This window comes from Clupea harengus, chromosome 5 (assembly GCF_900700415.2).
Source record: "Clupea harengus chromosome 5, Ch_v2.0.2, whole genome shotgun sequence".
In the NCBI taxonomy this organism is placed as follows: domain Eukaryota; kingdom Metazoa; phylum Chordata; class Actinopteri; order Clupeiformes; family Clupeidae; genus Clupea; species Clupea harengus.
Window position 1 is genome coordinate 13,180,214 of NC_045156.1, and position 26,501 is coordinate 13,206,714.

Here is a 26,501-nt window from a genome sequence, read left to right on the forward strand (position 1 = left end):
TTTCATACGCCCATGGAGACACAGAGATACAGACAGACACAGAATCATAGACACACAAAACCACAGAGAGATAGAGACGGAGATAGAGAGACATATAGACATAGAGCCATCCATACACAGAACCATGGAGATAGGGAACCACAGAGACGTAGAAAAACAGAGACATTGAGACACATTGACACATAGACACAGAGATACAGAGAGAAACAGAGACACATTGACACAGAGACACAGAGACACAGAGAAACAGAGACATTGAGACACAGAGACACAGAGAGAAACAGAGACACAGAGACACGGAGATACAGAGACACAGAGACATTGAGACACATTGACACAGAGACACGGAGATACAGTGAGAAACAGATACATTGAGACACAGAGATACAGAGAGAAACAGAGACATAGAGACACATTGACACAGAGACACAGAGATACAGAGAGAAACAGAGACATTGAGACACATTGACACAGAGACACGGAGATACAGAGAGAAACAGAGACACATTGACACAGAGACACAGAGACACAGAGATACAGAGAGAAACAGAGACATTGAGACACAGAGACACAGAGAGAAACAGAGACACAGAGACACGGAGATACAGAGAGAAACAGAGACATTGAGACACATTGACACAGAGACACGGAGATACAGTGAGAAACAGAGACATTGAGACACAGAGATACAGAGAGAAACAGAGACATTGAGACACATTGACACAGAGACACAGAGATACAGAGAGAAACAGAGACATTGAGACACATTGACACAGAGACACGGAGATACAGAGAGAAACAGAGACATTGAGACACATTGACACAGAGACACGGAGATACAGAGAGAAACAGAGACATTGAGACACATTGACACAGAGCCATAGAGACAGGGAACCATAGAGACACAGAGACATAGAAACACAGAGAGACAGAGCTGGAGAGACATAGAGAAGTAGAGACAGAGAGAAGTAGACAGAGAGACAGAGCTAGAGAGACCTATTGGCATAGAGACAGAGCTAGAGAGATCTATTGGCATAGAGATAGAGAGTGTGTGATTGTTCAACAGCAGCACCAGATCACTAACAGTAACTGCATGAGACATGGTTATGAAAGTAGTGCACAGGAAATTGTGACAAAATGGCGTCGAACAAACTACACGCACATATATCAATGAAAAGAGACACCTGTCATCATTACATTGCCATAGTCACTCAACATCAATCAGTATGTCCTTTGCAGGGTCAATGGTGCACACATATCACATACATGTGCATTCTCACAGCTCACAGCTGTTTTTTGTTCATTAATACATTTCATGTAGGTGTGAGAGCTTGAGATCAGTTGGTGTGTTCTTTAATATTCGGTTCAAAAGTATGTATGCACATGTGTGGTTTGAAGATAGATGGGTGATGATCGTGGTGTTATTAAGCTACAGGGAAACTGCAACAGTTAAACAGAGTTGAGCTAACACACGTAACAAAGTCACCTGCCTTCGCTTTTCACATGTTTCTGTCACAGTATGATCACTACACACTTTTTGCAATAGAGTGATGCATATGTCCTTACCATAGTCTATTACACTCTAAATAATCAGCTGTTGCATTCTTTTGTGTTTACCGGAGTCACAGCTTTTTCCACATCTTCCATAATGAATAGCCCTACAGAGCATGTTCAGTGTGTCACTAACATTACATGCATGTTCAGTTAGTCACTTTGGGTAATTTAGCAGTGGTTTGCCCTTCAGAATGACCGAGTGGACGTCAGCACGGAACAGGTTAAAGTTGAGTGAGATCAGGAGCTCAAAGTTTGTCCGAGATAATAACTCACTTCCTGTTTAGCGGCTTTGCCATGAAATTCGATAAGCTGTAACGGACAATCGGTTTTGAAAATAAAAGTAGCAAGTTTGGTTTTGATAAATCAAAGTGTTGCTGAGATATGACCTCACTTCCTCTTTGCCGGCTTTGCTGCTGATTTCGATTAGCTGTGACAGATGAACCCTCTTGAAAATCTAAAATCCATATGATAGCGTCGATGAAGCTTTGTCAGAAGGTCACCTGGAGCAAATTCGGTGAAAGTTGGACAAAATCTGTGGTCTGTGAAGTAGTCGGGAATGCTGAACTTTCACCCACCACGCAGGATTGTGTCCTTGCTGACCTTTGGAGCCGTTATTGCTCTCAGATGTGGAGAGAAGAAACGGTTACAGTATGTGAGACTTCCTGTTTGACACCGTCATTTCTCCAGCTCTGTTGTCTTTACTGACACTGCCTCTGAGTTAGGCCCCCTCTGGCTTGACTCACAGTGACATCTGCTGGTCAAAAAGTGAAACTGCAAAACTGATTCTGGCCCCACATTCACATCCTCCTCTAAAGGAGGGAGAATTAAGTGTGTGTGTGTGGTAGGGATGCGTCCGATTGCACATATTTTATTCGGGAAAGCCCAAATAATCTATTTGTTCTACCCATAAATGTGTATATTATTCAGAAAATGTCTCTTCAAATCAATTCATCATCAAGGATGTGTAGTCATTTCATTTACTACAAACTATTGAAAAGAGATCACTATATTCTGTAGTTGCCCCACCAAGTCAGAGAACAACAGACAGTGGGTTGAGAGCTGACCATTCCAAGATATCACTCAGGGAAACTCGAGGAGGAGGAGAGGTCAGAGTCATTCTTTCAATCTCAAACCCCTAAACCTATACATCATCTGTCGTTTGTAGCGGTACGTGTTCATTTCCTCCATTAAAAAAAAAAAGATATTGATAACGAAACGTACATTTGACCTTGGGTTTCAGTCAATAGTCCAGAGGCACAGCGATAGCAGCGATAGCATTGCCAATGAATATTATTACACACACACACACACACACACACACACACACAGCGATAGCATTGCCAATTAATATTATTACACACACACACACACACACACACAGCGATAGCATTGCCAATGAATATTAGGTGAGGAAGAGGCACAGCGATAGCATTGCCGAAGAATATTAGGTGAGGAAATACAACATTTGGCCGATTTAACGTGACCTCCGCTATAAACCACACCCACTTCTGACCTTCTATCCAAATACAGATACAGAGACAGATAATTGTATTGGTTGAACAGATACAGATAAAGATAATGTCAATGATGTGCACTTCTAGTCTCTCTCTCTCTGTGTGTGTGTGTGTGTGTGTGTGTGTGTGTGTGTGTGTGTGTGTGTGTGTGTGTGTGTGTGTGTGTGAGTGTGAGTGTGTAATCCCACCATGGGTTCCCTATTCCAGTCTGGAGTGGAGGATTCCTGTCTGTTTTTGGTAGGCTGGTTTAATATATGTTAGTTTATTCATAAAAAATGACATGAAAAAAAAAAACATATATGACAACACCAGACTATCAGCTAACTCTTTTAGATCTGTCTTTCTTCAGCATTATATTATACATTAGTGCATTACTTATTACCACAGCATTTTGTTTTTTCTCTGTGCCTCTGTGCTTAAAAGAAAATACTTGGAAGCTCGTCTCCCTGAAACGTGTCTCTTGCATTATAAGATCTGCCCACTGATTTGACAGCAGGCTACTAAACTCACTTTTAAACAGTTAGTGTGTGTTTGAGAGAATAAACAAGAGGCACGAGAGCTACAGATGGTGTGGAAGTGTGGAAGTGTGGAAGTGTGGAAGTGTTTAAGCTTTCCCATATTGGTTACTGGGAGACTACACCCGGAAATCATTGGCACATACTCACCGCATTATGGGAACTAACAGACAAGTATGCAGTCCTACAATTCATTTTTAAAACCAGATTTTTTTTGTGAAGCAAAGTAACATAACAACAAAATGAACTCCGTTAATTAGCAAGATTGAGGAGAGCTCCAGATGGCCACCACATTAGTGCTTAGCACCCTAAGGTGAAAGGTCGCGCACCGTTTCTCTGCAGAGCGGGGAACCAGCACCTGTGTGCAGTTCTACGAGGATCTAAATCCTATTATGAAAAGAAGGTGGGAGGGAGGGGTGGGGGGGCAGTGTGTAAGCTGGGTTCAGTGTGTCCATAAGCTCGCCCATGTTGGTGACTGAGAGTGTAGTATGTCTATAAGCCTGTCCATGCTGGTTAGGGGGAGTCTAGAGTTGCTGTGAGTTTGCCCATATTAGTTGGTGACCCAGTGGCATGACGTAAAGACCATCCATTTCTCTGGGACCGAGGATCAACAGGTATGGACACAGCTGTGCACAGTGATACAACGTTACTGTCAGGGGAGGAGGTTATACATCATAGAGAACCATGTCCCATTAGATGTTTGCACTGTGTGTGTGTGTGTGTGTGTGTGTGTGTGTGTGTGTGTGTGTGTGTGTATGTGTGCCTGTACGTCTGTCATGAGTTGTGTGAGTCACACGTGTGGCTTACTGTATGTGCCAGTGAGGGTATGTGTACGCATGCGTATTTGTGTGTGTGTGTGTGTGTGTGTGTTTGTGTGTGTGTGTGTGTGCCAGTGAGGGTATGTGTACGCATGCGTATTTGCGTAAACTGTGCTGAGCTTTTCTTAGAACTTAACCATGGCATTGTTTATTTCCGTTCATTTCATGAGTAGTGACATGTTTAGTTTAGTCTGAGAGTTGGGGGGGGGGGACTATGATTTTCTATGAATTTTAAACCACTTTTTGTATCATTTGTTTCATGTCCATCCACCGAAAAAGGTTGCGATGATTTCTAACTTACAGATATTTTAACGTAATTTTGAGTAATTTCGTAATGCTAGTACAAATCTGAACACAAAGGTCAGGATGCAACACGCTGACTCTGACTAACACAGACTTGGATTTACTGTGTACATCCTGAATTAGCACTTTTTAGATTTGAAAATAGTTCAGCTCAGACTTATCTAATCACACCTGCAAACCTGTGCCCCTTTCCTGCTGTTTAATGACAAAAGACAAAATGACCCCTGTTGTGTTTTTATTCTTGGGAGGGCAGGAAGGGGAACGAGGGGAGAGGCGCTACTTCTGCTGTGAAAGAGCCTACGTGAGGATCTGTCTATGCACCTGACTACACACCTCATTTACCCAAAAAGGTTGATATTTTTAATTATTTCACTTTAATCTTTATTATTATTATTATTATCTTTATTATTATGACATGCGTTTGGGAGAGGCTTGACCTTTAAAGAACTGCAATTGTACAGTGAGTCGTACAACTGCAGTGTATTGAAGATTATTATCTGACCGAAGAATTGTGATCAAACTAAATCTTGACATCCATAGTGATTCCCACAGCTGCTGTTGAACAGAATTTCTCTACACATCTCCTCACCAGTAAGTGTCCGCCTGGGTTGTTCTCTACAGTTTCCAGATGCCTCTCCAAAAGGACATCCTCAAACAAGTCTGGACAGAGGACAGGTGAGTGAGCATCAACTCACGTCAGGTCAAGTTCACCGTCACACGTCGGGCATAGCTGTCATGGTCCAGTGCTGGACATGAAACAACCCTTTTTGGAGGACTGACTAAATTCCAGTAGATAGACCCAATCCCTGGGGGTGGTAGATAGACCCAATCCCTGGGGGTGGTAGATAGACCCAATCCCTGGGGGTGGTAGATAGACCCAATCCCTGGGGGTGGTAGATAGACCCAATCCCTGGAGGTGGTAGATAGACCCAATCCCTGGAGGTGGTAGATAGACCCAATCCCTGGGGGTGGTAGATAGATCCAATCCCTGGGGGTGGTAGATAGACCCAATCCCTGGAGGTGGTAGGTCCCTCAGCTGTTGTTGCCGAGCGCTCACGCTTTTAGCGATGACTATAAATACATGGCCTGGTTTTCCCACAGTGTCAAGGCGGACGTCGGTGCCAAACCTATCAGTGGTGAGGGGGAAAGTTGTATTGTTAGTAGCGGTGATTAGGTTCACAGCCCAGCGCTGGGTGACATTCAAGAGCCCGCCTAGCCTTTCCGACGCCTTGGTGACACACTTCAGCTCCTGCAAGGACAGACTACAGGGCGCAGGGACGACTGAACAGAGCGACTGAAACACCAGCTGCTGCACATAGTGCCCAAGGCTGTAAGAGATCGGGCAAATTACACTTCCAGGAACACACAGGGTCAACAAAAGGCCCTGCAAGTAATAGAGGAGGGTTGGAACAAGGAAGTATCACACTTGATCACATGATAGCAATATAGCAGCGCATGACCTCTCAGTTTACCATTGTGTCGTAAGGCAATTATACTGGCACGTACAGTACAATCTAGCAGATGTCTTCACTTCCCCTTTTTAGTTCTATAGAAAAGCCACGATTGTAGATCCCTATAGATTTGAACAGATTCATGTCAGTGAGGCATTTTCATATACTACATTTCAACAGGGAACATACACAATAGGATGTGAAAGGTAACGGGGGAACTATAGGTTGAAGAGGTGCAACACTTTTAAATGATGAAAACATAACGTAACAACTTTAGCTATAACGTATGTGGATAGCATAACATAATAACTTTAACTATAACGTATGTGGATAGCATAACATATTAACTTTAGTGATAACGTATGTGGATAGCAAAACATAATAACTTTAGCTATAACGTATCAGAATCAGAATCAGAATTGGATTTATTACTTTAGCGATAACATACGTATGTGGATAGCATAACGTAATAACTTTAGCTATAACGTATGTGGATAGCATAACGAGTGTCATGGAATATTTATGACATAATATTGTATCTATGTGTTTTAACATAACCAGTGGCCTGTGCCCACTTACACAAGTTCAAACCAAATAGTCATGAACATGTGTACATTTACCTCCTTTGAGGTGACCACACTTTTTGGTCACTCTGGATATATTCTGGCTCTTGTTACTGGCTTTGCCCTTGTTAAAGCAGTTCATGAAAAGTAACGGCACACTGATTCTTCGCACTTGTGCATAGCTTTAAGAGTTCAAAGGGTTTGGTCAAACAATGTATCTAATTGCTGTAACACATTTATAATAATTGTACAGTATTACACTGCACTTAATGCCGAAGGTAAAATGCAACCATGACAATGTTTGTACAGGCACACTGACTGAGTATGTATCTGAGCAGACTGTCTACTCATGTGGCGATAAGAATTAAATATTTTATGCGGTGGTCTGTTCAAAGACTGTGACCCAAAAACGAAATGTTCACATTATAATGTTCATGTTGTGCCTCATGGATGCAATAGAAATGAAATCACTGGTGTCCACCTTCATGTTTGCATTTGTATTTATTTTCAGACAAGATGGTGCCTCCCTCCAGAAGAGAGAACAACAGGTCAGTGTTTCAACCATGGCCCTTTCTCTTCTGTCACCATAACAACCCTTTTGTCATAATGAGTCTAATAATATAATGTGTCCGCCATAGCAACCTCTTAAGACAATCTTTAATACAACCATCAGAATGACATCTTTATCCTCCACACTTATCATTGAGGCTGTGTTGCACTGTACACTTGCTTAACCTTAACCTTTGCGCAAACAGAACCTTTTACAAATCATTTAAGTGACCGTAGGGTTAACCCCTAGCAGAATACATATGTAGAGTTTGATCTAATGGTTGATGAAACAGAATGTGTAATTCTCAGAGTAGCACTAGAAAAGGGTTATTTTTAAATGCAAAGTCTAGTGCACCCATGCAGTGTCCTTGTTGTCCGTTCTGTCAGTGCTGTCTATTTAGTTTTTGTTTTTGTTTATTGGCCAGCCTTGCTCAGGTAGGTGATCACCTGTCCGCTCTCTCCCAGCTAGCATGTGTCACGCTGGTGCTTCAGCGGGCCCTGGCAGGAGGGGTATTTTACTCCTGCAAGGAGCTCAGCGTAGACAGGGCCAGAGTGCCTCCTCACCCTCTACTACCCCCCGTCTTGGTTCATCCTGTTGACGTGTCCGCCCCAACAGATGGCTTTATGTGCTAATCCTATTAGCAACTTTCTGCTGATGGCAATTCATTGAGTGAAGCTTTTATACTTTCTCACCAGTCCAGTTCAGGCTAGCTTGTCTCAAGGCTACGACACTGCATCCGTTTTCCATGTGACCCTTTTTTGGGGGGATTTGACGGTGAATTGCTTAGTTTTGCTCCGATTGACAAGGCCTGACCATGTCTACAGAAAAGGTAAAGCCTCTGAGGTATCTGGGTCACGGGGTTGTCATGAGGTAGCCATGGCTGTTGTTCAGGCTCTGAGTTTGAGATTGTATTTGTTTAGGTGCCTATTGTAGTGAGAACATCTTATGTTCTAGTAACCCTGTTATGAAACTTGTGTGTGATTTGGGGTATATTTATTTTGTCTTGATGACCCAACAGGTGGTTACCAGTCATAATACCATGACGCCATCTTGTGTGTCATAAAGTTGTTTATAGATTCTAAAACCAGTTTCTCAGTGTGTGGTCCTTTAAAAAGATGTTACTGGTGCTCTTTACACAAAAACAGTCCTGGTTGCTACATATGAGAATGGCAGCATTATGAATGGTTTGGCGCAATGGACAGGAAGTGGGTTAACAAATTATGTACCGGTAAGTGATGGATTGGGATACTGCCCCCTAAAAGTTGCGTGAAAATGTATTGTGATAGCAAATAACCAACAAATGACTAAATATGGCGAGACGATGCAACACTATAAGCGTGGCTAGTAAGTTTGTATAATATAAAGTCATGTCCTGTGATTGTTCCTGCTTTTTAGGCAAGTTAGTCTGGTGCATATGTGAGACTGAGTTATGGCAAAGCGATTCGAAAGCAGTGTCTTAAATGCTCATGTGATTGGGTGCCATTTATTCTACCAGTAATAGAGGAATAGATTTACAATCAAAAGGTATGCCATTTATGAGAATTTTTTTCAGGCATTATCTATGCATTGTTAATAGTATCTCTCAGAAGAAAGCATATGGTTCTTCAAGTAGCACTATATTTTACTTTAGTGTTTAAATTCATAGCGAGTTTGCACAGGTTGGCATTCACCCATTGCATGACATGGCTTGGCTTATCTGTTGCGTGGTATTCTGGTGTGTTGTAACAGTCTAGGAAGGAAGTGCTGGAGTTTTGCCCACAGATGCTTAAGATTCAGTGGATCACAGTGATTTAAGAGACAGCTAAGAACACTCCTCTTCATTGGGTAATTACTGAAAGGTTGAAAGTGTGTCCCATGTGTTAGGATATGTCTCCCCAAAATATGTAATAGGATAGGTAAGGTATGCATTTCAGCATCATATGAGGGCCCTGGGAATCACTTCCGTGCCGTAGGTATCGCAAATACCTTGCTTTCACAAAAGAACAATGGTGACCCTGTGTTTCTGAGATGTGATATTTTAACTCTTATTTTAAACTCTGAATTGAGCTACGGATCTGCAGCTTCTAGCCTGGCGAGCGCAGCCAGTGAACGGGCAGTGTGCTCAGGAGTCTGGGTGGCGAGCGCAGCCAGTGAAAGGGCAGTGTGCTCAGGAGTCTGGGTTGCAGTCACTGCCATGGCCCCGGAACCCAGTCGAGGCTATAAATAGCGATGGCCTTCTAATTGGATGACCGCTGTCACGTCTTGTGAGAACTGCAGCTTGAGTATAGCCGGACTTCGTGCCGCCTTCATTGATCCACTGCCCCATGTCGGAGATTGTTCACAGGTTAATGACCCCAGTAGCATCTAAGTCAGGAATTGATCCATGCCAGTATGGTGTCTTAGTTAGCTACTGTGACAGCAGGTGTAGCCTACTGAGAGGTTCAGTCATGCTTTAGATGTGGATAGCACGGACTGAGATCCAGGCCTGGATATGTCCAAGTCAGCTGCTATTTAGTAACGAGTGTAAAGTCTACTGAATTTCATAAAAATGCTGTTGCTCAGATCTTTATTAAGACATTAATGAATTCTGTTCCTGAGTTTGGCTAAGGGTGGTGAGAATAATCGTACAGACACAGGACTAAGACATAATGTGGCTGTGTTTGATAGACCTGCCTCAATTTAAGATATCTATCCATAAGATTATTTAGCATCTGGGTCCAGTAATGGGCAAGGACAGAGGGAAAAATGTAGACTGTAGATTGACAGCATACAGAACAACTATACTCCTAAACTGTAATTAGCAGGAGACTTGCTTCCTCTTCAAATAAAACAAGACCACCTAGCATCCAGTTAACATTCAAGGAAATTGACAACAATGCAAATCAAAAGCGTCATTAGATTCACTTTTTAATTGATTCAGACATAAAAAAATAATCTTTCATATTATTCTTTTCAGCAAGAGCTACCTTTGCGTCAAGGCTATTAGCAGAAGGTGTTGCTAGCATATGACACAGATATAGCATGGTAATTCAGATGCTATGAGCGAGGAATTCCGTTAGCAAGGAATACCAATCCAGGCAGACTACGATTCTGGCTCCAGTTGTATCAGGTCCATTTGCAGAGAAACAGGTCCACTGGTTTCTGCCGTCATCCAAGATACCCCCTAAAAATCATGTACATGAAAGTATGCCTTAGAAATTACCTGTTTCATTCAGTATTTAACTAAAAGTCTGGCATTTTGCTAGGTGTATCAATATCACAATCACTGAATTGCAAGTTTGATTTATTCACAATGCACTGCAATCTGCAATGAACATCCTTGCACATTGTGCTAAAAAAAAGCTGTGCAACTGTCCAGCTCAGTATTTGTCTTATGTGAATGGAGTTGGATTCATGTTGGATTTATGGTCTATCTAGTCAATCCAGTCCACCACCTACTTTACAACTGTAACCTGCTTGTATGACCTTCACCGTATGTATTCATTGACTCAAGTTTTCATAGTGGTCTCCATAACCTTTGCATAATTAAAAATGCTGAAAGCACAGTGGTTGGGAAAATAACCTCACCAATAATCAAATAACCTCATCAATAATCAAATAACCTGTATTGAAAATGGCTCAGTCTGTTTGTCATGCAATGCCTTCAGAGATACCACAGGAAATTGCATTATAACTGTCCTGTGCAGTACACTGTATTAATCACAGGTAAGCAGCTCAGTATTCATGAATAAATGATTTAGATGGGGGGGGAGTGGAGTGGAGCTGCAGGTGACCAGGTATCTCACGCGAGTGTGTCGCTTAAAGTACACGACACATGGCTGCAGCCATCCTAAATCCATCTCAAACGCAGCTGCTCTGGAGCCTGTCTTGGTTTGTGAGTGGAGCGAGATGAGACTACTTGTTGGACATCAACATCTTTACGCAGGAAGACTTTACGCAGACTTTAGACTCGCTAGACTCGCTAAACTGCAGTAATGTACAGTGCAGGACTCGCTAGACTGCAGTAATGTACATTGCCAGACCTGGAGCAGGTTACTTTAGACTTGCTAGACTGCAGTAATGTACAGTGCCAGACCTGGGGAAGGTTACGTAAGACAGTCAGGCTCACTACAGTCTGCTGATGGCCTACCTGCATGCAACTTAGTAATGTACATGACATACATGACAGTACATGACATAAGGTTCAAAGTGTGAAATGAAGTGTGAAATGAAAGTATGGGCAAATAATTGTGTAATTCAATTGTTAGAGTGTATAAGTTGTCGGCTTTATACTGCATATTAGGAAATGTGTAGCACTTTACTTTGAACCCTCTGTCATAAGACTAACATAACCATGTCATAAGACTGACATAACCATGTCATGAATATTGTTGGGGAGAAAAGAGCAACTTCCTTGCAATTTCACAATCAGAAGTCAAGAGGCTGGATGGGTAGATCTGAAGATTTATTGCAGTCATTAAGCCACAACAGAAGATGGTCCATGGATGATCTCCAAGTATGAATCGCTGGTCCATCTTTCTTAAAGGAACCTAGTTCCTCCCACTATCTGCGTATGGTTATTCCTTATGGCCAATTAGAACCAACTCCGTCCGTTACCTTTTACTCAATCAGAACACCTTTGCGTGTTTGGCACCACTCCACTGTCTTGGGATAGTTGTGGCGAAGTCAATTAAGCTTGTTTACAACCTGGCTGTCCCTTTCTCAGCAGTCAGCCTGTTTGGTATTATTTGTCAGCCATTTTGAGTGAGGCTATTCATTCTTCCATGAGTTAATCCATGTTCACCCTATACAAAAGTATTACCACAATATCTCATGGTAAGTGGCATGTTCTGTCATAAGCTGTTGTGACAACCAGTGGCCAATGATGTAATAATGCCATGACCACTGTTTGTAACTCTCAAACACTTTCAAAAGAGAACTCTCATGACATGATGATTTATGACGAGATATGGCATCTGCCCTAGACTGTTTATGACATAGTTATGTTTCTCCTATGAAACAGTGTTAACTTGTGAAAACATAATAGTGTGTTGCCTTCTCTAAACATATTTATTTTAATCTTCTTGCTCCTCATTTGGATTTTACATGGTAAGTCGCTGGATTTCTGTTGCTTTTTAAATTCTAGCTCTAGCTACTACAATCTCTCTCATACATAGCTCTAGACAAACTAGCTCTAGATTTTCTCATATGTGTGGTGTAGTTTTTGTAGTCTTACATTTGTTCTGTCCTCTGTTTTCTTGAAGCACACGTCCGTCCCATAGAAGCCAAAGAAGAAGAAGCCTGAGTCTGTGCCTGCCGAGTCTAACGGGACAGAAGCCAAACCCAAGAAGATCAAGAGCAAGAAGAATGGAGATCTGACTGCAGAGAGTCCAGCCGTCCAGAGTAAGCCTTAAAACTTTACCCAGATACATCGTTTCTGTCTATTTGTCTGATCAGTAAAAGAAGTCAATGTTACTCAAAGTGAGGGTCAACATTGGGCAACACAACTGGCTGGATATTCAGACTGTATATACAATTGGTTCATAGCATTGGTTGACTGTATATACAATCGGTTCATAGCATTGGTTGACTGTATATACAATCAGTTCATAGCATTAGTTGACTGTATATACAATCGGTTCATAGCATTGGTTGACTGTATATACAATCATTTCATAACATTAGCATTAGCATTAGTTGACTGTATATATAATCAGTTTATAGCATTAGTTGACTATATATAAAATCAGTCCATAGCATTAGCATTAGTTGTCTTGTTTTCAGCAGTAATGATAACATCCATCCATGCGTTAACTTTTGACTTTGAATTTTTTGTCTTTGAAAAAGATGGAGAGAAAGTGAAGAAAAAGAAGCCAGAAAAAGATAAGGATAAGGAAAAAGAGGAGACTAAAGAGAAGGCAGAACCCAAAAAGAAAGCGAAGAGTGCACCAAAGAAGAAAAAAGGTAAGAAGGGTCTCTGTCATGTCCCACACTTGTACAGATGACTCTGCAGAAACACTTGCAGCATTGTGGTGAACATGAACCTGCCGGACAATAAAATAAGAAGACAGACAACTGGTGAAGTTATAGGAGTTAATGACAGAAAATACACATTTCTTATTAGCGATTTATTATTATTTGAATTGTTGTTATTATTATTATTATTATTAATAATAGAACCATTAATCATGACCCCTAGTACATAGCAAAGCAAAGCCTAAATATAAGTTATTGAAATGTTGCCCCTTGTTAAATAGCACATTGTTGTTTTATACTGATAAAGTATGCTAGTTACATAGTAATAATATATGGTCATGTTGTTATATATGGGTTAGGTACACCATGATACAGGGCTTGCTCCTGACTGTTGCTCTTGGTTAAACAGGTTTATCAGACGACGATGATGATGACAGTGACGAGGAGGAAGAGGAGTCTCCTCAGAAGAAGACCAAGAAAAAGACTTCAAAGGACACTGAGAAGGACTCCAAGGAGAAGGACAAGAAGTCTAAATCTAAAGGTGGGCTAAGGGCTGTGGTGGAGTTTTACATTTTCAGTATATATATAATATTTGGACACTTTTGATAAAGTCTATGAAATTCTACTTGACATGACTTTTATTAAGGAGGACCCTTGCAATTCCTGAGTTAGGGTTCAGTCAAACCAGACCTGTCATTGTTCACCCTAGCCTCTGACATGACATAATCACGGCAGACCATTTAGAGAGCTGCTGTCTGTCCGTGTGTGTATGAGTAAGTCCCTGTCATCTCTTGGCTGGATTTCTCTCTGTGAAAGCCCTGTCATGAATGTGCGACTGTCCCATCACGCTCTCCCCCACCTCTCCATCCCCTCTTCCTTCTCCTCTCCTCTCTCCTCTAGTCCGTAGGATGGCTGGCTTTCTGGGTCACTTGGGCCCATGCACGCCAGACTCTGCTAGCTAGCTAGCGTAATGAGATTAGGCCACTGATTTTACGGTGTAATGAAAAGAGGAGTAAAACCAGTCACTGCTTCTGCACGTCGCGGGGTAAAAATAAGCCCGACCAAAGAGCAGTAATCACTTCCAGAATACTGAGCAGACATCCATAAGGCTCGAAATAGCTCCTGCTCCACTTTAATTAGCAATGGCCTGACCCATTATTTAACGCCACCCCACAGGGCAAAAGAGCCCTCGTCTGTATTATAAACATGGTCATTCTTATTGGTCACAAATGTAATGTCCTCAAGTTTCCATTCACTTTTATGCTCTGTTATTACTTCCTTCACTGTTCAAAGTATTGAAAGCACATTTACAGTTGTTCTCAGTGAACAAAGATTCAGACATTCATTTGTGTTATACAAGTTATCTCACACTTCATAACTGTTCTAGTCTTTCAGAAGTGGAAAACATATTAACTGATTCTTGTTTCAGAGGACAAAGATTCAGACAAGGGAAAATCAAAAAGCAAGAAGAAAGAGCCGGCCTCCTTGTTTCAGATAAACGGGGACAAGCCGGAGAGTAAGAGCAAGAAGAAAGGTGAGTGCCGTGATTTAGAACTAGCCAGATTCCTCTAACGTCATGCTTAATTCAGTTTAAAGGAGGCAGCATGACCTTTTGAGGATGTTATGCACGCTAACCTTTGGGTGAGTTAGCCTGCTCTCCTGAGTTGCACTAAGCTGTGTGTAAACTTTACTGATATATACTTTACTGATCAGTACACCGTTGCACTAAGCTGTGCGTAAACTTTACTGATCTTTACTTTACTGATCTGTACACCGTTGCCTGTGCTAAACTATAGCTGCCAAATCTGAGAGCAGTGATGAAAGTGAACCTGAGACCAAATCCAGTAAGACAAAAAAGAAGTCCAGCTCCAACGCCAACCCTGCGTCCATGTTCCAGACGGGCGGAGACAAAGACAAAAGCAAAGACAAGGACAAAGACAAAGAAAAAGACAAAGACAAAGACAAGGACAAGGACAAGAGCAAAGACAAGGATAAGAAGAGCAAGAAAAAGTGTGAGTTTATCTCTTGCTAATTCATCCGGATCTTTATTTCTTTATGTTGCTGGTTTGGTTTTTTAACCAGCAGATGTTTAGCAAGAAGGAGAGTGACTGTAGCCAAGAGGAATGATTAACCTATGATGATCATGGCTACATCCTCTTGTGTCTCTTCATTAGTATTTCTCATTCTGAATGTTTATGTTTGTGTTTATTCTTATGATATCTGGCAGACACATTTGTTCAAATCAACGCACAAAACATTAAAAAACAACAGTCAGAAATAGTATATTTGTTAAAATGGTCTCATCTGCCTTCATTAGGTCAAAATGGGTTTTGAGTAGGCTAATGTCAGCAAGCTAACGTTGGTCCTCTGGACAATGTTGAACTACCAGGTGCTTAAGCAATAACTGGGCCTTGGGCTGTTCTGATTGGTCTGTTCTGATTGGTCTGTTCTGATTGGGCTGTTCTGATTGGTCTCTCTCACAGCCAAAGCGGAAGACAGTGACGAGGAGTCGGAGTCAGAGGTCACCCAGAAGAAGAAGAAAGGCAAAGGAAAGAAAGGGAAGAAGGTAAGACACATGTGGCTGGGTAGGGGTCATTTGGGGAGTTTGATACTGATACCTAACTTTAGTGTGGGTGGGTGCGTTGGTCTGAGAATCCAAAAGTAAAGGGGAGACAGCTTCGCTGTGAGCAGCACTTTCGCCAGGAACGTTTTTTTTTTTTGTGGAACTCAGTGTGTTAGTCACTTCTTTACCTTTGGAAGCTTGGGGGTATTCCCAGTCGTACATGCCCTGTTTGTTCTACTCAGCATTCCTATCAGCAATTTGGACTAACTCGTTTTTTATTTGGACTATTTTTTTATTTTTTTATTATCCAATAGTTAATGTTACAAATTAAAATAACGCCTTGGAAATGGAGGGTATACTTGTCATTTACATTTGTTTGGGTGTCCAAAAATGTCTGCTACAGAAATGTGTACATATTGTGACATATGTGGGCCAATTATAGCCACACAAGTAACAAAACAGGACACATTCATTCCTTACAAGTGGCAAAATAGTGGAGCACTTTGTGAACATGACGAATACAAATGTTTCCACGAGTACAATGTTGACGAGCATCTTCTCTCTCCAGGAGGAGAGAGTACCGTCGCCCGTCATTGAGTTTGACGACCTGGAGGAGTTTGTCTTGCAACCAGCCCAGCAAGGCGTGACGGTGAAGTGCCGTGTGACACGTGACAAGCGGGGCATGGACCGTGGCTTTTACCCCACCTACTACCTCCACCTGGACAATGAACAGAAGGTCAGCTCCGTCACATACTACTACAGTCACACACTCACATACTCACTCAGAGTCCATACTACTACACTCACACACTCACTCAGAGTCCTTATTACTACAGTCACACACTCACATACTCACTCTGAGTCCGTAAGGATACAGTCACACACTCACACACTAACTCTGAGTCCATACTTCTACAGTCACATACACACCCTGAGTCTATAGTGATACAGTCACATACTCACTCTGAGTCCGTAAGGATACAGTCACACACTCACTCTGAGTCCATACCACTACAGTCACACACTCACACACTCACTCTGAGTCCATACCACTACAGTCACACACTCACACACTCACTCAGAGTCCATACTACTACAGTCACACACTCACTCACTCACTCAGAGTCCATACTACTACAGTCACACACTCACTCAGAGTCCATACTACTACAGTCACACACTCACTCTGAACCCATAGTGATACAGTCCCATACTCACTCTGAGTCCATACTACTACAGTCACACACTCACTCTGAGTCCGTAGTGATACAGAGATACCCACTCTCTCCCCACAGGAGGACATGAACCATTCAGTTCTCTTTTCTGAGTGCTAACACTTCTGAGTGTTCTTGTGTTTTTAAGCAGGTATTTTTACTAGCGGGAAGGAAAAGGAAGAAGAGCACAACATCAAACTACCTGATTTCCATCGACGCCACCGACCTCTCCCGAGGGGGCGAGAACTTCGTTGGGAAGCTAAGGTCAGAGGCCAGACATGTATACTAGATTTAACAGCGTTTGAATAAGACTAAGGTCAGAGGCCAGACATGTATACTAGATTTAACAGCGTTTGAATAAGAATATGGTCAAGGTTCGGGCTGAGCTATTTTATCAATACCCCACCAGGGAAATTAGGGTTTCTTCTTGGCTATTAAATATACTAACAGACATTTACTCACAGAGATAGGCGTGTAAATTATTCTGTTAATTGACCTTAGGTCATTTACATCCACTGTTATACGACCTACGAATTTCATTCCAAATTGTATGTTATTGTATGTATTCATCTACACTCAATATCATAGAATTATTAACACCATTAAAACCCAGTTTTAAAGTTTATAAGAAAACATCTCGTTGTATGCTGTGAATCACATGACCACATGTATTGCTGTGAAGGTCATTGTCTGACCTGTCTGGTTCCTGTTCATCTTCAGATCCAACACCATGGGAACCAAATACACCGTGTTTGACAACGCCTTGCATCCAGACAGAGCGCTACCAGACTTGTCCAACGCTCGGCAAGAGCTGGCTGCCATTGTTTACGTAAGTGAATGTGTAGGAATGCCTTGAAGTGGAGCTTGCATAAATCCATGGCTGAGTCAATGTTTTTGTTTCTCGCCTTTATTGTTGATTTAAATTCAACTGAAATCTGTTCTACTGTTTCTCATAGCACCATGTCCCTCCTTTCTTTGGCGTGTGTTCTCCTGATGAGTTCCAGCAAACATACTCTTTAGAGTTGTTCAGCTGCTCTTTTAACACACTGTCGAGTTGAACTTACACTAACACTGTCTTTGAACCCTGCTTCATTAGACTGACATAACCATGTAATAAACATGTTAGATAGATAGATAGATAGATGGATACTTTATTAATCCCGAGGGAAATTTAGGATGCCAGATGTCATACACTAAAAACTTCCAGGATGTCCACTGGCCCCCGGTGTGTAAAGGGCACAGGAAGTGGCCCCCGGTGTGTAAAGGGCACAGGAAGTGGTTTGCGCTGAACGCCTTGTGGTCTGTGCCCTCAGGAGACCAACGTGCTGGGCATGAAGGGACCCAGAAGGATGACCGTCCTCGTCCCCGGGATGGACAAAGATGGAGGCCGCGCGCCCGTTAGACCCCGCAATGTAAGATACACACATACACACACACATACACACAGACACACACACACACACACACAGACACACACACACACACACACACACAGCACTTAAAGTATACACACACACTCACACACACACACAGCACCTACAGTATGACTGAGATGAGCGGCTCCATACTGGATCCTATGAGATCTTGTAAGATACACACACACACACATACACACTCACACAGCTGATTAAGATGATTAGATAGTCTTCATACATAATATCTCTATGCTTATCACACAAAGATCAAATTTGTATTTGTTAGTTTAGTTAGTATGACAGTAATATTTCACTGACAAAATGTTACACCCAGGATGCTGCGCTCTTCTAGTGAGCGTCGTTTGGCACTGCCGTCTGTGCAAGTACGGCAGTCCAGACTATTCTCATTTGTAGTTCCACGTTGGTGGAATGAACTACCCAGCACTACCAGAGCAGGGGCGTCCCTCTCTACCTTTAAGAAGCTTTTGAAGACCCAACTCTTCAGAGAGCACTTCCCGTCCTAACTGGCACTTCGACCAGTGCGTAACTTGCAATTACAGCAGTTACATTTCTGCACTTCTTTTTCTTTTTATTTCATTTTGTTATTTTTCTTATGTAAAGTAATATATTATTTATTGTTACACCAGGTTCTATTGCTCGTAGCTTGACTATTCTCTCCCTTGTACGTCGCTTTGGACAAAAGCGTCTGCTAAATGACTAAATGTAAAATGTAAATATGCATTTTTATATAAAAGTCTCAGTATTGGACACAGCACACAGTGATTGGTGTATGGTGTGCTGAATCAGTGTCTGTGTGTATGAGAACACTGCATGTACAGAGAGTGGTGCTTGAGGTGTGACCTGGCACGAGGCTTAACATGACTCGGCTTTCTCTCTCCCTTAACATCAGGATAACGATGGCTTACTGACTCGACACCAGAACCGGAACACGGATAACATGATTGAGCTCCACAACAAGACGCCGGTGTGGAACGACGAGACGGCTTCTCACGTTCTCAACTTCAACGGACGCGTCACTCAGGCCTCCATCAAGAACTTCCAGATCGTCCACAGTAAAGACGGTAAGGACAACTTCATATACACATACATATTTATTTGGATGTTATATATTTGAGCATATAAATAACTTCATAAAACTGTGTTTTACTCTGACAGAGTATTCCATGCCAGTGTAACACAATGTCCAAAGTCAGTGTGACAGTATTCACCATGTCCACCATGACAGTTATTCACTGAATGCTGATGATCATTTTGTCAGTGTAGGTGATTCTACTGAGTTATTAAGATGGTTTTACCAACAGTTATTCAGTTATATGAATATAAATGTTTAGGCATCGTCACACTGATTTTATAAGCTTTTCCTGCCAATTGGACCTAAACAGTTAGCATTGTGGTGGTCTGACTTGGTTTAAGTACACTGTCTTGAACATAATATTGCTACTGTGTTACTGAGTTGAGTTATGACTGATGACTTGGTTTTGTTTCGGCAGTGGACTACATTGTGATGCAGTTCGGGAGGGTGGCTGACGACGCCTTCACGCTGGATTATAACTACCCCCTGTGCGCAGTGCAAGCCTTTGCCATCGCCCTCTCCAGCTTTGATGGCAAGATAGGCTGCGAGTGAGCCAGGCGCCCCGAGTGAGCCAGACGCCCCGATCTACCCATACACAGCTTCCCCTAACCCTGAACTCACACAGTAGAAGAGCCCTTTAAACTCAGGTCTGCACGCTCCACACCAAGATCAAGAAAAATGTATGAGATGGATCACTAGTGACCCCTAGTGGACATGAGTGGACATGCTCATCCTTTCCCACCCATGGAGGAATGGGAGGAAGCCAGGAGTTCTGCTGGTTATGTCAACCAGTAAAAGCCCTGTTCCAGTGACTGGGGTTGCTAAGGGACATCGCACTGACTCAGAATCTTATGTACGTTGGACTGACTTGCCTGTGCTGAATTCAGATGGAGTTTGGGCAGATTACATCAATCTCTCAGCATGTCGATGCCTGTTGCATCTACCTTAGATAATATGTGGTTTATTCTGACAAATTTGTTCTTTCAGTTAAACTTATGATTCTGCAAAGTCATAATGTGATGTTCTTCTATATGTAGTGCATGGATATCTAACTGCACGAAATGTTCATCAATGTGCAGCCCACTTTGAGAGGGATATTCCTCCGCTGATCTATTTTATGAGAAGCATGTGTCTTTATTTTGACATTTTGATCATATTTATTTTTGTTCTCTGTTCATGCTTGTGTTTAAAAATGTATTCCCATATTCCCTTGCTCAGAGGGTGTGTGTCTAGACGTGTGTGTGTGTGTGTGCGTGTGTGTGTGTTTGTGATCAGGTGGTCTAAATGTTAGTGGGATAATAAAAAGCCTGTTCCCTGGTTGTGCACTCTCTCGTGTAATGGAAGGAACTGTCTCACCAGCCATTGACCTGGTACGCGTATGACACAACTATGGGCAGGTCATAGAGTAGAATAGTGTTACAGAACCTAGGTGTTTGATTGGGTCCTGTCACTTGCCTTTTGTATGTGTAGATAGATAGATAGATAAATAGATAGATAGATAGATAAATATATATATATAGATAGATAGATAGATAGATAGATAGATAGATAGATAGATAGATAGATAGATAGATTACTTAATTGACTCCTCAAGGGAAATGGCAGTATTGCAGCAGCAGCAATTCACCAAAAAAAACATACAAAACTTACACCACCCACACCACTTATACTGAGGCAGATAAAACACAGTATTAACAAATGTATATATAAAACTATTATGTTACTAGATAAAAGAAACAGAATTTGAGATAAAGTTCAGACGGATTCATTGTAGAACGTGCATTGTGCATTGCCACTCACTGGATACGCTTCCTCTCCCAGCACAGAGTGGAGTCATTAAGCCCGTATATCGCAGCACAAAGCCAGCCTTCTTCGTCAGCATGTTCAGTTTCTTTCTTATATGTGACATGTTGGTTTTTTTGTCATGTCTTTGTAAGAGGAAGATGTGTTATTACTACAGATGGTTATCCATCGATCCTTCTGTTTGATGCCCATACTCTTGAGGTCAGATTCTTTACATTGCATGTGGTAGGAAAATGTAAATCGAAGTAAATAGGAAAGGTTTAGTACAATTCAACATGAGCATTATAAAATGCATTAAAAACATTTGCAAAATAAAGATGCAAATATGTTGGTGCTAACTTGTAGGGCTGAACTATTGTGGTGTTCACAAAGCAATGTTCACAGTAGCATAAATGTGCTTCTGCAGTTACCAGTTGTCACACACACACACACACACACACACACACACACACACTCATCTTCATCTGACCCACGTGTACACCACACACACACAGAAAACAGGAGTGTTAGATTTTAGTTTAAATGAAAATGTAATTGATATTGTCTGATTTGTATGAGTTGTACTCACATGTGTATATTTAATACCTGCAGCCCCACTGCTTATAAAAGCAAACAAACATAGAAGGTCTTATGCCATGCAGTGATTCGCCCACGTTTGGCGGAGGACGAGCCAAAGATGAAAAACCAGTTCGCGTTTTCTTGCCTGGAGCGCAGAGAGGTTGAGAGTGGGCCGCCTCAACCTGCTCCGGTAGTTGCCCCAACTCGCACACATGCTGCCGGTTGACACGGAAAAACGACTCCAGATTTGTGCTATAGACAGATGTCTATAGGTGTTCAACCCTCCAACGTACACATGCAGCAACATTAAATATTTAATGGCCCGTTCTCGGCCTCTTATCAGTGTGTTCCGATCCACTCAAACATTAGTGGATTGTGATGTCATCGCTCTATCTGGCCCCCAGACGGAGCTGTTGGTAAGCTATAATTAATTTCACCGGATTCACAGCTTAACCAATAAAAAATATTCTTGCTGGTTTTAAAAAATTGCACTTTTGGTTGTCTTCCACTCGCGTCGCGTCTAACCATTAAACGCCAACGCGGCCGTCCGCAGGGTTTTAGAAGTACCGAGGTCCAAAAACCGGGCTTGCTAGGGAGGCAGTAATGCAGACAAAATGTACTCCTGTAGAAATGTGTGCCTTTGACTGACATCAGCTATCTCACCTCTCACCTCTCATCTCACTCCCAGCTCCTCCAGTCTCTTCCTGCCTGGTCTCCTCCAGTACTGATCTGCTTGTGTGGTCTGTCCCTCTGAGTCTCTTACCTTTGTGACTCCTGTGCTTTTTCTCTCAGCCTCCTTCTCTGTGTCTATCGGCTTTCGGTCATCTGCTCTCTCCCTCTCTCTCGTCTCCTCTTGTCACTCTGTCTTCAGCATTCTTTGTGTTCATTTCTCTGTCCTCTACTCTTTGCTCGCTGTCTCCTGCTGTATCCACTGCCTGGCCTTGTCTCAGTGACTCTGTCTGCGCTTGTCTCTCTTGCCAAAGTATTTAAAAGAATTCAGTCAAATGATAAACACCTTCTTTATTTCATCTTTGTGTTAGAGTTTGGCCATCATTTTGAATTTGAATTGTAGAAATGTGTCACACAATGTCACAACAGAAGTCAAAATGCTTTTCTTTCAATTGTCTTTCATGTAAAAGGGTTGAAATGCATGTTAAAATGAGGTACATAAATGTAAGCAAAATGTGTTATATTTCTACATGCAAAATACTTTATTATGACACTGTAATTGCTACTGTAATATGCTAGGTTTGCGTTGTTGTTAAATTGAGCTTATAGGTGCCACTGTAATTACCAAATAACCTATATCTCTGTGGTAATTAGGCCTACAATGTTTGAATGTGATCAGGCCAGTCAGTTTTTGTTTGTGTTGAACTGCACAGGGATGCTAATGCTATCCACAGTAAGCAATGCCTGCTCTTCCTCTCTCATCTCCATCACATCACCTTCTCTCTTTTTCTCACACACACACACACACACACACAAACACACACAAACAAACACACACACACACACATGCCCACAGTAGGCAGCACCTGCTCTTCCTCTATCATCTCCATCATCTCTCTTTTCCTCTCTTCCCTTCCCAAAGCTGAGCTTTCGTTGATGCTGTCTTTTCATTTCCCTCTGTGTCAGTGAAGACAGTAAACGTGGGGGTCAGTTGATATTTATATGCAAATGCTACCAGCTTCCAGTATGGTAACCACGCTATGAAGATACAAATATATAGGGGTACCTCATTCTAACATGCATGTCAACCCTTTTACACGAAAGTTTAAAGTTAGTTAATTCCGTCAGCTAGCCGGTATCATGATGGTGTCTGGGGATGAACTGGAAGCAGTCCATCAGTAAAATTCTCTAATGACCTCTATCACGCTCTGGCGGATCCATCTTCCTAACTGGTTTGTTGACATAATCAAAGAACCACCGTGTTGAGTTAAGATTCTGTAGTAACAACAAGATCATTCCCGCCCCCCCACTAAAGAAATGGCGCTGATGATCAGATGACAAAGTCATTTCTCGGTCATGGCGTTTTTGCAGCACAAAAGCAGAGTTATGTTTTATGTATGGCTGTCAGCGTTAACGCGTTAATCTATGCGATTAAGGCAGCCGCGATTAACGCGATAAAATATTTTAACGCAATTAACGCAATTAAAAAAAAAAAATGTTTAATGCCTTTATTTGGATAGTTATGAAGTTATGACAGGAAGCGATGCGGAGAAGAGGTGGGGAGAGGATTGGGAAATTACATCAGGCCAGACTTGAATCTGTGTCCCCTCGGGCAATGTAGATAAGGGGCTTGGCCTACCAATAGCCCCCCTTGTTCAAAGTGGGGAATGACAGGAAAAGTTTGAGAACCACTGCGGTAGTTGAAGATGGAGAGAGCTGAGGGATTGTTGGGCGGAAAGTTTCTGTTTAATAGGCAAAATTACGGAACAATCGACAAAACTAAAGTTGTATGTAGCATTTGTCATTGAATTTAGCTATCACAGAAACAGCTCGTCTTTAAGTTATCACCTTAATGCAAAGCACCCGACAGAAAGCAGTCCCAGGTTAGATGGTCGCCAACCCACACTCTACGACTTCTCTAGTAAAATAACTAGACCAGTCAATGAAAAGGTTACCAGCGCTTTAGCAGTTTGGGTTGCCGGTGACTGTCGGACCATCAACATAGTTAAGGACGTTGGGCTGACTGAGGTGATTCGAATTGCTTCAGGAGACAACTCTTACGATTTACCGTCGAGGGGCACCATTGTGTCTCGCATACATTCCTTTTATGACGACGAGAGAGCACGAAAAATTCAGCTCCTCGAGCAAGCTGCCACCGTCACCCTTACTGGTGACCACTGGACATCAGTCAGCAATGACATTACCTGGGTGTCACAGCTCATTTGATTGACAATGTATGGAAATTGAGATATTTTTCATTGGAAGCAAAGAAAAAAAACAGACAAACAAACTTTTAATCGCGATTAATCTAGATTAATGAATTCCAAAATGTGAGATTAATTAGTAATTTTTTTTTTATCTATTGACAGCCCTAGTTTTATGCAATTATTTCAGAACTGCTATTATATGCACCTCTGAAAAGATACTGAGGTCCGGACCTTGGTGACCTATAGGCACCTTTCCACTGCAGGAACTTGGGGGTCGTTTTAGGGGGGTTAGCACCTTTGTGGATGTTTCGACCACTGGAACCACCCCTGTAGGACCTCTTTTAGGGCTGTTTTTTTGAGTAGCCCTGAAAAACTGACCTTAACCGACCTTATGTCCTGATGTCCTCTGCTTTCTCTAAAGATTTGTTTACTCTTTGTGTATACAGTCATTCAGGTGTGGTGCTATATTATAAAAGGGTAGTGGTGTATGCATTAGGACATTCAAGCAAATAAGGTCAAATGGATTGAAGTTAAGTCAATGGACACCGTAAACCTAAGAATAGCAGTTAAAAAAAGGCAGATTGCTTGATGCCAGAACCATCAAGTGTTCAAAATTCAACTGTCAACTCGGCCTTGAGGTAATCTTAACATTATCGTAAAAATCTCTGGTTTTACAGCGTAATGTTGCTGCTGCCTGGAGCAATATAATTATTTTGTTGCGATTTAAGAGCAAAATATTACGTCACTTGTACACTTGTAGATCTGTAGTTCCTGCTCTGCAATGGAAATAGAAAATCGTCTGAAAGGGCCAATTAGGGAGGCGTCCCAGAGAACCGCTCCTGGGGTGGAAAAACCACTTCTGTGCGGCCCTGAAGCGGCGCTTGCAGTAATGGTTGATGCGTATTGGTTAAACACAACGTGAGTAAAGGACAACAACAAGCGGCACATTTAAAAGCAGCCAGAATACATTGTATTTGTTATGTGGAGAATAGTGTACAGCAAAATGAATGACAATTTACAGAGTTAACTTGTTGAGATTACCAAGATATCAGATGAAATACAGGCAATTTCACAGTGGTGCTGGTATCTACATTTAATATCAAGTAGGCCTAATGCCATGAAGCCATAAATCAAGTGTTAGCAACTTTACAGCAACATTTACCTCTCTACTCGATCTTGGGGTAATCCAAACATTATCTAGAAATTCTATGGTTTAATTGCCTAATGTTGGTGCTGCTTCTAGAGGAATACACCATTATTTTGTCCAGCCCAAAGAGCAAAATAGGCTACAACAACTTGCAGGTCCGGTAATTCCTGCACCGCGGTAGAAAGACAAACCGAGCAGTCCCACGACATACTGCAGTGGAAAGGCGCGTATATGCTTGAAGTAAGTGCTCAAGGATACAGAAGGAGACAGAGGACGAGTGCTTATGAAAAGCAGCGCTCACAGAAATTATCATTATAATTTAGGCTCTTTTCCAGAGTATTACATCACAGCATTGGGCTTTTCTGTTCCCTTGAGACAGAGTGGCGGTGAGATGGTTGCACTGTTCGCGCTCACTGCCGTGGAATGTGGAGACATTCTTCATGAATTCCACAACAATGAACTCCTTTAGACGCTGGAATTCGAGCAAACTTAATGTCGATCTTTCACTTTATGAATTGCCTACTCTAATTATGACTTTTGTTAAAGCACCCGAATCATGTTCTTTCTGTGTTTTTTGTGTGAGTGGTTGTGTGTGTGTGTGTTTTAATGTTTAGGCGATTTATGACATAG

At 42.0% G+C, this 26,501-nt stretch overlaps 1 protein-coding gene across 2 annotated transcripts; it reads left to right on the top strand.

Annotated features, from left to right (window-relative positions):
• Positions 1–7,898: 7,898 nt before the first annotated feature.
• Positions 7,899–21,624, top strand: LOC105907429 (tubby-related protein 1-like). Of its 2 annotated transcripts, none has more exons than XM_031567770.1 (13): positions 7,899–8,097; positions 12,509–12,629; positions 13,074–13,190; positions 13,612–13,743; positions 14,632–14,736; positions 14,999–15,214; positions 15,686–15,768; positions 16,334–16,501; positions 17,131–17,243; positions 17,700–17,808; positions 18,293–18,391; positions 19,305–19,476; positions 19,906–21,624. In XM_031567770.1, the coding sequence occupies exons 1-13, from the start codon at positions 8,083–8,085 to the stop codon at positions 20,037–20,039; spliced, it is 1,584 nt and encodes a 527-aa protein (XP_031423630.1). In that variant the 5' UTR covers positions 7,899–8,082; the 3' UTR covers positions 20,040–21,624. The 2 variants fall into 2 exon arrangements, with proteins under 2 accessions (XP_031423630.1, XP_031423628.1); XM_031567768.2 differs by having other exon boundaries at positions 7,900–8,097; positions 17,128–17,243.
• The last annotated feature ends 4,877 nt before the right edge of the window (positions 21,625–26,501 follow it).

Excerpts from the sequence above, each read along its gene's own strand:
- LOC105907429 (XM_031567768.2), top strand. Across the intron at positions 14,737-14,998 it reads GAGTAAGAGCAAGAAGAAAG|CTGCCAAATCTGAGAGCAGT; the intron begins GTGAGTGCCGTG and ends GCTAAACTATAG. Across the intron at positions 16,502-17,127 it reads ACCTGGACAATGAACAGAAG|CAGGTATTTTTACTAGCGGG; the intron begins GTCAGCTCCGTC and ends TGTGTTTTTAAG.